This window comes from Choristoneura fumiferana, chromosome 21, assembly GCF_025370935.1.
Source record: "Choristoneura fumiferana chromosome 21, NRCan_CFum_1, whole genome shotgun sequence".
Classification (NCBI taxonomy): domain Eukaryota; kingdom Metazoa; phylum Arthropoda; class Insecta; order Lepidoptera; family Tortricidae; genus Choristoneura; species Choristoneura fumiferana.
Genome location: NC_133492.1, coordinates 3,905,051 through 3,921,460, shown reverse-complemented (window position 1 = coordinate 3,921,460; position 16,410 = coordinate 3,905,051). Strand labels below are relative to the sequence as shown.

Sequence of the window (16,410 nt, the reverse complement as noted above, 5' to 3'; positions counted from 1 at the left end):
GTTTTACGTAAAGTAACAAAATTTGGAGTTCAAATAAATAATACAAAAAGACTCCAAAAATAAATCCTAAGGCACTGACTTCAAAAAGATAAGTAAGAATAGGAAACACAAAAAATATATTATAAGCTACCAGTAACCCGTCCCAGATTCATCATTATATTAGCAGTAGGACGTCCACTGTTGCACATAGACCTCCCCCGTAGACCTCCAGTTGTTTTAGTTGGAAGCGGCTTGCATCCACCGTGAACCTGCTTTAACCAGGTCATATCTACTTTTGGACGTCCTACGCTGCGCTTGCCGATTTGCGGTCTCTTACACGAAGCAGAGTGTCGTGGGTTCAAACCCCGGCTCGCAACTCTGAGTTTTTCCAAATTCATGTGCGGAATTACATTTGAAATTTACTACGAGCTTTACGGTGAAGGAAACATCGTGAGGAAACCTGCCACACCTGCGAAACAATTCAACGGTGTGTGCGAAGTTCCCAATCCGCACTGGGCCCGCGTGGGAACTACGGCACTAGCCCTCTCATTCTGAGATGAGGCCTGTGCCCAGCATAAGACGTATCGTATATAGGCTAGGGTGATGATGGGATGATGTGTTTCTAAAAAAATACATATCAATTTTGGAAATGACGAAAATGGAAATGAAATGGGAATGGAAAATCTTTGTCTTGTTTTTTATTAAATTAAATTAAATTATTAAAACGGCTGCACTATGGGTAAAGCACGAATAGCACGATGAACTTTTCCTATACATTTTTTTTTATTCGACTCGTTGGTAAACGAGCAAGTGGGTCTCCTGATGGTAAGAGGTCACCACCGCCCATAAACATCTGCAACACCAGGGGTATTGCAGATGCCTTGCCAACCTAGAGGCCTAAGATGGGATACCTCAAGTACCAGTAATTTCACCGGCTGTCTTACTCTCCACGCGAAACACAACAGTGCAATCACTGCTGCTTCTCGGCAGGATTAGCGAGCAAGATGGTGGTAGCAATCCGGGCGGACCTTGCACAAGGTCCTACCACCTGCAAAACAAACGATGGAAAACCACTATGCAGTTATAACCACGAGTATATCTCATAATTTCATCTTTATCCTTACTGACCCATTTAAATCAGCCCGGTATAATTAAGAAACATCAAAACCTGAACATTTTGTGCCATTTCCGCGACTCCTGCGCATATAAATAGCAGCGCGACGTTTGCCGGGCATCAGTCTCACGGTACACGTTGAGAGGACCACACAAGTCATACAACATGTTCGCCAAAGTGGTAAGTCCATATACAACACTCATAAAACACATAGACACCATACAGCACAGACACTATGAAACTTTAGACGCTATTAAAGAAAGAAAGAAAGAAAGAAGAAAGAAAATAATTTAAATAAATTAAAAAAAAAAAAAAAAAAATTAATAATGAAAATAATTTATTAATTTTAAAAGTCGTCACTGATACACTGACTCGTTTCGAACTCAGCCAGAGTTCATCCTCAGAGTAACACAACCGTTCGGCGTGCTACAGATCTATTTAATAATGTTTTTTTAACCCCCGACGCAAAAAGAGCGGTGTTATTAGTTTGACCGCTGTGTGTGTGTGTCTGGCTGTGGCACCGTAGCTCTTAAACGGAGGGACCGATTTAAATGCGGTTTTTTAATTTGAATTCAGGTTGTAGGACCTTGTGTTAGGTCCGCCCGGATTGCTACCACCATCATGCTCGCTAATCCTGCCGTGAAGCAGCAGTGCTTGCACTGTTGTGTTTCGGCGTGGAGAGTAAGACAGCCGGTGAAATTACTGGCACTTGAGGTATCCCATCTTAGGCCTCTAGGTTGCCAACGCATCTGCAATACCCCTGGTGTTGCAGATGTTTATGGGCGGTGGTGATCTCTCACCATCAGGAGACCCACTTGCTCGTTTGCCATCCAGTCGAATAAAAAAAAAGGTTTTCTAGTGATGGTTCTTAGACATGTTTCATCAAAAGTGTAAAATTATAATTTAGGCATTATTGCATTAGGTTATATATAACCTGTAATGATAGTTGCTCGTGTATGAAATAAAGTACCTACCTACTTAAACTTAAGTAAAGTAAAAAAAGCCGTGGTGGCCTAGTGGTTTGACCTATCGCCTCTCAAACAGAGGGTCGTGGGTTCAAACCCCGGCTCGCACCTCTGAGTTTTTCCAAATTCATGTGCGGAATTAAATTTGCAATTTACCACGAGCTTTGCGGTGAAGGAAAACATCGTGAGGAAACCTGCAAAACCTGCGAAGCAATTCAATGGTGCGTGTGAAGTTCCCAATCCGCACTGGACCCGCGTGGGAACTATAGCCCAAGCCCTCTTGTTCTGAGAGGAGGCCTGTGCCCAGCAGTGGGCTGGGATGATGAAAGTAAAAAATCGGTTTAGCCGTTTTTGAGTTATTGAACTTTGAAGTGACAAACGGGGTTTTACAACTTTTTGATGATTAGGTTAGGTTAGGTTATCCATTTTATTTTGTCGGATAAGTTCATATTTTATTTATCTTGCTACAGTACAATTACTTGGAGTTACACTTGACAGATGGCGTGTCTTCAATTTTCAACCGCTACCCACGTTTACAGATTATGTAAAAACTATTTTATTTGTATGACCTCAAAGTTGAAAATTGACTGAAGGCACGCCCATCTGTCAAGTGTTAACTCTAAGTAGTCGTACTGTATCTCAATGAGGCTATCGTTTTTGTCTCACTAGATGGCGCACTGTGCGTGAGGTTTTTAAGTGTGGCTTGCAGAGTCTGTTATTACGGGCGTTAAAACAAGTTAGATTAAAATCATATTTAAACACTTTAAACCGTACCATAAAAAATCCAGCAACAGTGTTGCTTAGTCCGTTTTGTTCAGAAAAAAAGGGAGGACAAAAGTTTCCGAAAGACAAAACTGTCTCAAAACACAGACATTCATGCGCCGTAATGCATAATTGCCGTAATTAATTCAGGTTATGCAAAATATTCACAAAAAAATCTTATTATAAATAAACCCGCGTAGCTCACCCAAAACTATGAGATTTGACATTTCGGAGACCTCACGCTACACTAGCGCCTCAGCGGCGAATTCATTCGCGATAGCCCTCATTAGCTTTAGTAAACTTCAGTGTTGAGTACAAGATGAACACGAACATGTTCCGACAAAATATGATGGGAGAACATTATTCACGGCATCTGTACCATGGACACACATCAGTGGGGGTGGTGAGAGTTGGGTTTGTGTGATTTGTGCGTGTTCTTACTGGAAGTGGAAGAGCTGCATGAACACACGTTGTTGTATAGCCATAGCTATCATAAAACCGAGTTCAGATTTGCAAGAAAAATTGTGATCACTACAAACTCGTTGGCTTTACGGCCTCGCAATGTAATGCAACTTGCACGGTTTTTCTTGCAAGTCTAAACTCGGCTTAAGGTCTAGGGTGAGCGAATTAATCGTTTGTAGTTCATTAATATGGACCTCCGCAAGGTAACGCCTGATTCAGTAAGTTAAACCGTGTTTACACTAACTATAAACTCTTAGCGGCTGAAAATACAAACTGAGACATGGATGCACAGGAAAACCAGAAAAAGAGACCAGCACTGGGAATCGAACCCAGGTCCTCAGCAATCCGTGCTGCGTGCTATAACACCTACACCACTGCTGGACAGGAATCTAGACACGAATTTTTCCTATGCATACATATCTCAGGTTGCTTATTTCTACTATGCTACTTAAGCAGCAGCACTAGCGACATCTATGTTTCGTCGAGAGACGTCACATTCTTTCGGAACTAACCGCTCACCCAGACAAGAGATGTCGCTACTAACTAATCATAATCTTAGCGGCTGCTTTTCTCTCTTTTATATATTATGTATATATAGTGAACCAACTCGAATTACATTAAAAATCCTTATGGCTTCTGTTAAGTAGCAATCACTTATTAATTGATAAATTAAATCACAACACACGTCAACTAATTAAGATTAATAATGCTCATTAAATATTCTCCGAACACCTGGCCCTGTGTCATGTGCAACCACTCGCTTGCGCCTACAGTTAATCATTTGTTACACTAACTGCCGCACAGTGAAACAGCAATTAACTATTTAAGTTAAGGCAATTTGTATGGTAACACCTTTTTTAGGGCTCCGTAGCCAAAATGGCAAAAACGAAATCTCTGGCTGTCCGTCCACAGCTTTGCTTAGAGACTATTGTTAGTGCTTGAAAGCTGAGATTTTGCACGAATATTATGTAGCAAGTATTCCGACAAAACAGTAGTAAAAAAAATTATATGACCCATAGACGTAAATGGGGGTGATTTTTTTTCTCATCCAACCCTACAGTGTGGGGTATCGTAAGATTCTTAGGTCTTTTAAAACCATTGGGGGTTTGCGAAGATTTTCGATTCAGTGATCTGTGTGCGAAATATTCAACTTTAAAATGCAAATTTTCATTAAAATCGAGCGTCCCCCCCCCCACACCCTCTAAAAACTAAAATGTTGGTTGGAAAAATTGAGAAAATTCAGAGTGGTAGTAGTATATCAAATTTATTAGCAAAACTATAACAGTTCAGTTTGCCTAAGGTATAAATATGCTTACCTAAACTTGGAAGATTCCTTTCAAAATACTACGAAATCCTCAGAAAAATATTACTTAATTTTTTTGTAATGGCTACGGAGCCCTATCTTAGGCGTGTCCAAAACGCTCTTGCCCGGTTCTTTTAAAAACTGTCTTTTGTTGCGTTGATTCAGAGGTTTGACTTTTTATCAGTTTCAAGGGATTGTAAACCTGAGTACATTACTGTTTTAATTTCAACCCGATACCTCCACGCGTTCCCGAGATAAAGGATCTTGACAGACAGACAGTCGGAGGGACAACAAAGTGGGCAAATAAGGGTTCCGTTTTTCCTTTTAATGTACGGAACCGTTTCTTAAAATTTGGAACTTTTTTATTAAAATAGCTGGCAAACGAGCATGCGGATCACCTGATGGTAAGCGATCACCACCGCCCATGAACACCTACAGCACTATAAGGACTGCGGACATTACAAGGGCTAACGAAAAAAAAAACGATATTGGTTCTTATCCGTATCGACCTTATAAACCTTCACACAAAATATTTATAAAGAACTTGTAAGTGCTCAATCATTTTATCTCATTCCTATAACATATTAATTCTGAAAAAGGAAATAAAAATGACAATCAGTATTAATTGAACGACTTACTTAAATGGAATGGGTTCATGTATTTCATACATTTATGTATTTTATAATTGCCCACACAAGGTGCTAAGTTAGTGCATAAGCTCAGAGTAACCTTAATTAAAATGTATGTGTTTAACAAAGTAATGTCTTATATGATATACTTTAGCTACTATTATGTGAGACATGAAAAAAAACATTAGCTCTGTTTTCATAGAATAGTTTTATTTGAAGTTTAATTTGTAGTAGTAATATTTGTGACAAAATTGCTTATTACATGTTATAAAGTTGGAAAACCCCCGACTTTGTCACTTCAAAGTTTAATATCTCAAAAACGGCTTAACCGATTTTAGTGAAACATGTCTAAGAACCATCGCTAGAAAACCTGCTTTCAAATAAAAAAAAACGCCTTCAAATTAGTTCTCCGTTTTAAGAGCTACGGTGCAACAGACGGAGAGACACACATCAAACTTATATCACCCCTCTTTTTGCGTCGGGGGTTAAAAACAGCAACAAAAAGGTAGCAGGTGCAGTATTGTAACAAAAAGCGCGCGGAATTTGACAGCTGTCATTCAATTGGAACGCAAATTGACATACATCCATCAGTACTCATTTGAAAGTGTATTAGTGATGTCCACTTATTGACTTGTCGAGATATTCCTTGTCGATAGTTTGCTTCAAAAATGTGATGTCGTTCAACCATCGACATCTATGTATAGACTGCATGTTTCTTACATCAAAACGGCGCACAAAATTAGTTCACAGCGCGGTTTTGTGAACAGTTCACTATAGTCTGTTGACGTCCGTGACAGCGGTTGTGTCAAAGTAATATTGATGATTGATGCGCCGCGCGTCTTGTTCCAAACAGCTAGTCTAGTGCTGTAAGGTACATAGATGTCAATGTCATGAACTTTTACTGAGCAGAAGTCGTCACTGTCATCGTTTTTAGGGTTCCGTATCTGAAGGGTGAAAAATGTACAGTAAGCGTCAGAGAAAAGGATCCCCCCTTCGGTAATGACATCAAAGCGTTCAATATTTTTGTCATGTTACGTAGAGAGCGAGTTGGTCTAGTGGATAGTTAATTAGCCTCGACATGCTATGGTTCGCAGTTCAAACCCCCGCACCTTGAAATCTTTTTTTTTTTATTTTATTTATCACCTGTCGTTGATTGTTATTATTATATAAGAGATCTTTGTTAAAGTAGGCCTGAGGTATTAAAAAAATGATAGGCATGTTGCAAACACAATATTTGTTTATTTATATAGATTTCTGGTTCAGTAGGTATACAGTTTTCTATTTATGTTAAAATATGATTATTTACTTAGGTTTTGAGCCGAACTAAATTTACTAATAAAACACAATACCTGGGGGTGACGTTTCGCTTATACATCATATTTATAAAAACATTTACATAGACTGTTAATATTAATTGTGCCTGTGATTACTGAGAAAGAACCAACATGCTGAACTATTATAGTATAGCAATTTACATCTTTCTCTTTTATCACGGTTTCTGATAACCCTTTTGAAACAACATTAAAAACAATACCTATGTGAGGTCAGATGGTGCATCATTAACACATGAATACTCGTCAACAAGGGTAACTTGACTGATCATAACAAAGGTTTGTTTATTATTGATTAACTACGAAATAATAGTAATAGGAAATATTAACACTTGCTCTTTCGTTCCAATGCTGTTTTATTGGTAAGTAATAATCTTACTGTTAGTAACGGAGAGGATAGCCCTCACTATCTATTACTTCTTGAAGCCGAGTTTTCATGCTCGAAACCATATTGAAACACGTATCACTATTACGCAACAGTTCCCATGTTTTGTTTACCTCATTATCCAAATTCTTTTTGGACCTTATCTCACTGGAGTCCCAATTCAATACCATCTGACCCCACAAGTTTTCTATTGGATTTAGGTCCGGACTTTTAGCCGGCCATTCAAATACTGTTATGTCTTTTTGGCTATTTAGCCAGTCTTTGACGATTTTGGACTTATGCACTGAAGAATTATCGTGAACCAGGTAAATTTGTCCTTCAGGATATGCCACACGCACTGACGGTAGCATTACGTCCTTCAACACTTCGAGGTATCGCTCACTGTTCATGCGGCCGCCTATTTCCACTAGCTCGCCTGGGCCCATTGAAGACATCCATCCCAGTAACCTAAAACAGTCAACCTTTTAAAATCTGTTGCAACATGTGATCTAAGAAAACTTCAAAAGAATATTAAATACACGCCTTGCACGTGATTTAAATAAATGTGATAGTTACACAAAATAGTAAAAAGATTTTATTATTACTTCTGTGGTTATTTACCTAGTGTTAAACGCCCGCTTGTTCTGAGATCTAATACGTTGTTGGGTTATACCTCTCCCACTTCTTCTCCACAAAATTTTTCGCCCATCCTTATCTGACTTAAAGCACTTTTCGTCAGTAAATATAACTATTTCGTTTTCCCAGTCGAAATTTAAGTAACGAGTGGCAAAGTTTACTCTGTTGGTTCGGTGATCGTCAGTAAGCTTAATTTTTCTGGCGGGTTTATAATTATGGATGTTCGCCGCGTGTAGATGTCGTCGAACTGTGCTAAGAGACACCCCAAAAGTTTCAGCACTTGAGCGTGTAGATTTGAAGGGTGCCACTGAGTGAACTTGCACTATATTACGGTGTCGTTCTGATTCATCGGTGTAAGCCACTGGGCGAGGACCTTGGCGATCACATTTCACATCACCCGTCGCTTGATACCTTTGTATCCATCTTCGAACTGTTTTTCTCTGTATAAAAGAAAACAATAACATTAGAAATACATGAAAAGTGCAATTTGTGAGATATATTTCAACAATAAATATAATATTAAAAACTTACCGTTACACCCATATCTCGTGCTATTTTCTTTATAGGTTGTTTTTGTTCCCAGAGAACAACAATTTTAGCCTTCAAAACCAGTTGTTAATCGAACCATAATAAAAGCTTTTCGTGAACTTAATAAATCGGATAATATTACGACGTGGAGATATTCACACAAGGAGATCGACACGAAACGTAACGATTTGTAAATTTCGTTATAAATATACCCTCAGTTAAGTAAATGAGGCTCATAAAGTATATTATCCTATATTCAACCTTAAGCCGCAGTTTAATACAGCAGTCTTTGATACTTCTCTGAAGTTACATTACGGTAGTGCAACAATCGGCATTAAACGCAATCTATCTATTCATATCTATACGCATTAGCTAGAACAGGATGCAAAGATTAAGTAAATATCTGCCACCCTCAAAGTCTGCTTCTTTGAAAGTCTCTTTTTACTGTGCAAGAAGGTTGTGTTTGCTTTGGCGCTTGGTGCATTGCATTATCTACTAAATACTAATGGCACGCAACTAGCATCTATTAATTTTGCAACTATCGTTAGGTATTCAAATGGCCTAGCGGCAAATCGAAGTATTCGACCTGTGCACTACCTGCAGTGAATCGAGTTCGATTCCGAGGATTTCGATAAGAGAAATTTGTGAAAAACGATATTTTTGAAAGTTGTTATTCACCGCTTGGAGAAGATTGACTGTGAGCTTGAATGTAACTTGCAATGCGAGTATTGAATATTATAAGAATTATAAGTTGTTGTCCGCTCGTGGAATAATAATAAAACAATTATTACCTACACAATTCGGATCGTATTCGGATATTATTACTAAGGTTCTCTTGTCTCACTCACACCTGCGAAGATCGTATCAATTCGAATGTGGTTAAAAAAATATTATCAATGATCAATGCCTTTTTAATTTTTTTTACTTATTTAAATGATCAGGAAAATACTACAAAAAATAAATAAACCAAAAACATAAATAAAACAAAAGTGGATTTGAACCCGAGATCTCCCTATGATGCACTTGTCTCAGAGATCGTGATAGTGAACCGCAGGGCCAGACAGTTCTGTCACGTGTCACACAGGGGGGTTCCTTTTCTCTGACGCTTACTGTACTTAACTCTCGTAATGTCACTTCACGACGTTCCCTGTCCGTCTGTCTGTCGCAAAACAATGGCAATTTTACATAAATTATGTTGCTATCCTCAATATCACAGAGGGCATTTAGTCTGATTTAAAAAAAAAAAATCCTTACGTATTCCGGTGTTTATTTCATTTTTTTACAATGACGATTTTATAAACATACAGTCGCGTATATGTGGTCTAGGCACTGGGTCCTTTAAAGCACGTACCGTAACATCGATATATCGATAGATACCTAACAGTGACAACACTAATGCACTTGCAACTGCAACAATGCACGCACCCACGCAACATGGTAATCGCCAAGAATCGATAATCGGTTGGGATTTAGGCCAGTCTTACGATATCGATGTTACAATTCCATATAATCGAATATTGGACAAATACGTAAGACAGCCGGTAAAATTACTGGCACTTGATCCCATCTTAGATCTCTAGGTTGGCAACGCATCTGCAATACCCCTGGTGTTGCAGATGTTTATGGGCGGTGGTGATGTCTTACCATCAGGAGACCCACTTGCACGTTTGCCATCCAGTCGAGACTTGTGATGTTACAAACGTGAACGTGACATCTTTTCTATTCCTAATTGGGGGATGAATGGGGAAATAGGGTGGCAAACAAGCAAGTGGTCATCTTAAGAGGATTTTAAATGTGATGCCAACTTAGAGGACTACATAAATAAAGAATAGGTATACGAGTATGAGCCAGTTATTTTACCGGCTCTCTAACATTCCACGCTCTGCTCTGCTGCTTGGCGGTAGGATAAGCGAGTCATCATCATCATCATCCCAGCCTATATACGTCCCACTGCAGGGCACAGGCCTCCCCTCAGAATGAGAGGAATAAGCGAGTATTGAGAGATTTATGTATAAAACTAGCTTTTACCCGCGGCTTCGCCCTCGTGAAATTCGGTTATCGCGCGCTGTTCCCTCGGGAATTGTGCATTTTGCGATATAAATACTAGCCTATGTCACTCTCTCTCTCTGGCCATAAACTACCTCTATGCCAAAAATAAAGACGGACAAACATACAAACACACACACTTTCGCATTTATAATATTAGTATGGACAAATCTCTCAATATCAAAATATAACTCAGTATCTTTTGGATTTCGATTTAGCTTTTAAAAAGTCTTTTATTTATTAACAGCTAATCATCTGCGTCGTTGCCGCGGTAGCGCTCGCCCGCGAGTACCCGGCCGGTGTCCACCCAGCAGTATGCCCCAACTACCCCTACTGCGATGCTGACGCGTTAGCCCGCCACACGCCAGACGGCATCCCCATCCCCCAGTGGGGCTACCCTTACGCTGCTGCCGCCGCCCCTGCACCTGCTGCTGCTGCTAAGTAAGTATTTACCCCAACTGCCCCTACTGCGATGCTGACGCGTTAGCCCGCCACACCCCAGAAGGCATCCCTATCCCCCAGTGGGGCTATCCTTACTCTGCTGCGATTGTCCTTGCTGCTAAGTAACTATTATTTATCCCAAGTATACTGTGATGCTGACGCTTTAGTCCGCCACACCCCAGACAGCATCCCAACCTCTCGTTGAAATATTAAAATAAAAAAATGCTTACTTAAAGTGTGAATTATTAAATTGACAACAAATATGTTCCTTTCCAGTCTTGGTGCCGCACGGTACCCCGCTGACTTCAACCCCGCTCTCTGCCCCAACTACCCATACTGCTGGTGATTCTACTGTGACCTTTGGCGCCAAATCGGACCACAGACAACATCATAAAACAACCGAAAGCTAATGTCAAAATTGACAGTCCAACTTTTTAATTTTGTAAACGAACTGTTGTGTTGTTTTTTAATGCTTGTAAAATTGAACTGAAATACACTGCCATATTTTGAGCTTAGACATGTGAGTGAGCAAGCGCTCACTTGTATTTTGTAGAAAATTTGTAAAAATGTAAATAAAACGGTTTATTTAACTTTGTTGTTTAATTGTAAAATATTATCGAAAATACAAACTGAGACATGTATGCACAGAAAAACCAGAAAAAGAGACCAGCGCTGGGAATCAAACCCAGGTCCTCAGCAATCCGTGCTGCGTGCTATAACCCCTACACCACCGCTGCACAGGAATCTAGACACGAATTTTTCCTATGCATACATATCTCAGGTTGCTTATTTCTACTACGCTACTTATGCAGCAGCACTAGCGCCATCTATGTTCTATGTGCCATGTATGTTATGTTGTGTGTTGTTGTAAAATATTAACCATCTTCATTGAAGCCTAATCGTAAGGGAATCAAAAAAAAAACTGCTCAAAGATGTTTCAAATGCAAAGAATTCAAAAGAATGCTTATTTTTATTGCCAGTTTCTTATTTCTTATTATGGAAAAAAATAAAAATAACATCGAATAGTATAAAGTGGACCCCACTCAGCATAGTGTCACGGCAAGGTTAATTATACAAAAATAGAGTTTAGAATAGTTTAGATGCTTAGGATATCTATAGCATGTTTTCCATTGTAGGTACACATCACAATTTTAACCAATGATACATGAAAGTGAAACAATAAGTAACCCATTAAACTAACATGTTCATACCACGCCTTCACCAATATTACTTCATAACTACCTAAGCAATGTTGAAAGCGAGCCATTTTACATTTCGCACTGCAACACCAAGCTAGCATTAATTGGAATAGAACAGGAGTTCTCAAACTGTGCGTCGAGTCACGAAACGATAGGTAGGTACACTTAAGGCACCAGGATACAGAAGTAGAGTTAAACGTAAGAACAGTCGAACCATTCGTTTCCTGACCCACCGTAGAACGTTCTCACAGTATTGTATGAATTCCCTTGTCAATGCGATGTCTCTATGACTTTTCTACCAAAAGGTTCCACAGTGGGTCACGATTCAGTTGGTTCGATAGTATGTAGGTACCTTTTTTTTTTTAAGAAATCGCAAAGTAAAATTAAGAAAAAAAAACAAAAAAAAAAACCCGACTGCCTTAAAAACTAAAAGGACCTCCGCAAAGTAAAACGCCTGAATCAATAAATTATCACTTCTAAATTAAAAACAAGTTCAGCGAAAATCTATAGTACCTACGTATTTAAAGCAATCAATAAATTAAACAGTAAAATCATTGTCCGCTATGCTTTTATCTTGATACAGTGTACCCGGAAAACAATGTTGAAATTATAGCAAACCTAAGCACAGCTTATATAATTAATAGTTGCTACTTATGTAACAAAAGCCAAAGCTATATCGCACGGAGAAACAGGGCCGCTGGGGCCGAAAAGTTCTCGAATGGAGATCGCGGACCGGGAAGCGCAGCGTCAACGAGATGGACGGATGACCTTGCTAAAGCTCATGGGTGGATGCAGGCCGCTTCCAACCGAAGCAACTGGAGGTCTTTGAGGGAGGCCTATGGCCAAAAAACGTCCGCGGGTTAAAGCTATTAAATAAAAAACAAATATTACAATTATCTACCTACCTAGTACCAAAGGCTGCCTAATAAGCATCACTTAACATGCAAGCAATAAGCAATCCTACATAATTTCACCTTCAACGCCTTCAATTAATTATTTAAATGGTGCATTGTTACATTCATGATTTAAATACTCTTATGGCTTATCAAGGTCAGTCTCCGAACGCATCCCGCATTCCCGCGCTGTCAGAGTGACAGCTCGATGATTAAAAAAATACCGGCGTCACAAACTACCTACGCGGCTGCGAATGGCGCCACTGTCTTTATAGAAAACGTTAATTGCTACGAGTAAATTCTAGTTCAGTTTTTCGCCACTACTACTCATAAAGTTTGTGGCGCAATTGATGAACGCAATTTCGACTCTCGGCGGCTTTTTACTGTTATTATTTGCAAGTGTTGTAGTTTCCACTGTGGTAATTTTATTTGGTCGTTTTGAGGATTTACTTGACAGTTTTATCTGATTACTCGGGGTTGTTAATAATTGAATGTTTTAAGTAAACGACGTACAAATAAATAATTAAGTGACAGCGACGAGAACAAAACTGACAAAGTTGGAAGTGAAACTTTTTCTCAGTCATCATCTTCAATAATAGTATAAATAACAGTACCTAAATAGTATTTCACCCTTTACCTGTGGGGGGAGACTTAGTACGAGAGCGTTAGTACGAGCGACAGCTCCAGTTGGCTAGAACGGGTAATTTTTTTAGCAAACATAGACCCAAATATCTGTGGCTCCAGTGAAAAGGGGTACATGTCGAAAAACCCAAGTTTACAGGAGACGCAAAAAACAGTTACGCCCGAGATGATTCAAACTTACGTTCATTACACTTGTATATTTACATATACTAATAAATGTGGTATGTTAAAGCACTAAATTAATTGCGCTCTTTCTTATGGGAATGTTATTTTTGCTCTTGATCTATTAGTTTATAAATTAACTACTTGTATCCAAAATAGAAGTATAAAAATAAGTGTAAAAAGGTTCAAGTGGCTATATATATCGCTATTCACCAAGTTTTCGTAATTTTATACGAAGTGAAAAAGGGTACGCATCCGGAATGTTTTTTGTAGTACATGTATAATATTATCCACAGAAGACTAGCTTACGAACTAATGGTGTAGAAAATGATTGCATTTTTAAATTTATGCAGTTCTTTGGACTTAATTACAGACATAACAGACATGTAGCCTTTGCACGTTTTTTTTTTATTGTGTTTTTAGTTATAAGTAGACTTAAATAATAATGAAAAATTCAAAATGCTACTTGTATCCAAGTTGAGTGAATAAAACACACATGAAATTATTTAAATATCTATTAAAAACGCTATAAATTTTTCAAAATCTCACATGCAACATAAAAATGCCCGTTTAAAACTTAAAATTTCTCATCATTAGTATCTAAGTATGTCAAAACACTAGGTAGAGGGGATTTTCCACGTCTTCATAGAAGACATACCGTGTGCCATTGATCGTCATCATACGTCTTGTATTGTAGTCAAAATTAGGAAATTCTGCCTTTTTAAAACTGAAAATTGCAGTCTCAGAGATATTAAACTTTTGTTTGTCCTCGTTATATTTTTTTTTTATGTTGAAGTGGCCCTTTTACTTACCTGCTTCGCTGTTGCCTCATTCGAAAATCCCCCATTTGATGATACCTAATTGATAGTCTCATGAAAACCAATTTAAAACATTTTGAGCATTTATCTCAGCGAGCAGGCATGGACCCAAGCCACTTTACCGATAAGGAACGGCGGCTTAGGAACTCGCAAAATTTCAAGTGTAGCTTTGCCGGCATTCCTATCTTCGATCCCAGCACGCTAGATCTCGCAGGTAGAATACTCAAAGCTCCAGCAGGCATTAACTACGAGATTGCATGCTTGAACGAGGCCACGAATGACTCGCTAGCTGGACCGAGTCCAAATCTCCCGTCCAAACCACATAGGCGAAGGGCCTGGAGTACAATAGCCTCCGTCACCACCTATTAGGCATTAATAGAACCTATAACAGGCAGGGACCGGGACAGACTGTTAGCTGTGTCCAAGCCAGAATCTGGTTACTGGCTCCATGCATACCCTCTCCCAACACTAGAACTTTTATCGACCCAGACACTACGCATAGCTGCTGGTCTACGGCTGGGAGTTGGGATCTGCGAAAGTAACAACTGTGTTTCTTGTGGGGCACCAGTGGACCGTCTCGGCCAACATGGCCTGTCCTGTTCCTCAGGTGCCGACCGACTGTCCCGCCACGCCACTCTCACAACATTCTCAGAAGGGTTTCTTTAGTGCCAACGTTCCCTCCGCTCTGTAGCCCAGATTGTACGGAGCGATGGCAATGCAAAATGTCGTTGATACCCTGGAAGACTGGCCGTGCGCTGGTGTGGGACGCTACCTGTACAGACACCCTGGCGGCGTCCTACCTAACAGCAACTACCAATCGTGCGGGGGCGGCGGTAGACGCCCGGGAACGCCTCAAGGTCACAAAATATAGCTGTCTCGGCGCCCAATATAATTTATTTGCTTTCGGCGTCGAGACTCTAGGTCCTTGGGTAAGGGTGCGCTGGAGCTACACAGGGAGCTCAGCAATAGGTTAAGGGAGGCAACAGGCAACCCTCGCGCCGGCAGCTTTCTCGCGAAAAGAATCGCAATCGAGTTCAACGCGGGAATGCTGCCTGCGTGATGTGGCACCATGCCAAGAAGCCCACCTCTCTTTTTAATTAAAGTTTTAGTTTTAGATATTTAAATTAAATAATAGTTTTAGTCCTATGGATATTTTGATTTTCTTAATCATTCTTATTAAATGATTGGTGTCAAGGGATACATCTTAATTAATACCCTTAAAATAATGCAATGTGCCATATTAGTTTAATAATAAATGGTGTAAAAGGATATAAACTTAATCGCGTAACCGTCAACTGCGCAGCTCGCAAGCGCGTTCTCCCTGCACAAGTCAGCGCACACGATTGTGGCTCATCCGTGAGCGCCGTGGCTCCCCACTCACCCGCTCATTCTCCGCGCAAAGACTTATATCCTTTTCCGCGTAAACTTTTTTATATTCGATTTGTGAAACGGGCGCAGCTCGACTTAATCTTATATTTTATTTTATTTTTTGTGTAAAGAGATTGAACTTAACTTGTATCAATGTAAACTAAATAAATCTGTTCTTGTTTTAGGGGTTCAAGTGTGCTTAGATTTTTTTACACCCGCCATATGAAAAATAGCACGTACAACTAAATTTAGATCATAAATCACAAAAAACTTTAGTTAATAGAAATACAACTTGACAAGTACCTTGCTTGTGCTAACTTTTTTAAGGCATTCTACCCTTGACACCAGAAAACTCCGTTGTTTTAAAAGATATCTTAGACCGTTTACACCAATCGATGCGTTATTTTTTTTGTGATTTTTGGTCTATATAACTCAATTTGGCCAAATTCAGACTTGTACCCTTTTCAACTGGACCACAGATATGAACAATGAAAAAAAACACAATGTTTCCATAGATGGCGCTGTGTAATAAATAAAGATTTAAAAAGGGCACTGGCATTTTATTTGACAGCTTAATATTTAAAACTGGATTAGATCCTAATAATATTTAGAAACGTGATAATTTAAGCACGGATAATCATTCATCATACTTCAAACAACATAAATAGTGACAACATAATATAATTATTGGCAATTTCCACGGAATCAAGTAAAATCCGGAGGAAGTAGGATCCCGGACCCAGTGGTTGTCGTGGGCGAAACTGCGGC

General features: G+C 39.4%; 1 protein-coding gene across 1 annotated transcript; it reads left to right on the top strand.

Annotated features, from left to right (window-relative positions):
* Nucleotides 1-1,179: 1,179 nt before the first annotated feature.
* Nucleotides 1,180-11,150, top strand: LOC141439583 (uncharacterized). Its single transcript, XM_074103875.1, has 3 exons — nt 1,180-1,273; nt 10,367-10,560; nt 10,837-11,150. The coding sequence occupies exons 1-3, from the start codon at nt 1,259-1,261 to the stop codon at nt 10,904-10,906; spliced, it is 279 nt and encodes a 92-aa protein (XP_073959976.1). The 5' UTR covers nt 1,180-1,258; the 3' UTR covers nt 10,907-11,150.
* The last annotated feature ends 5,260 nt before the right edge of the window (nt 11,151-16,410 follow it).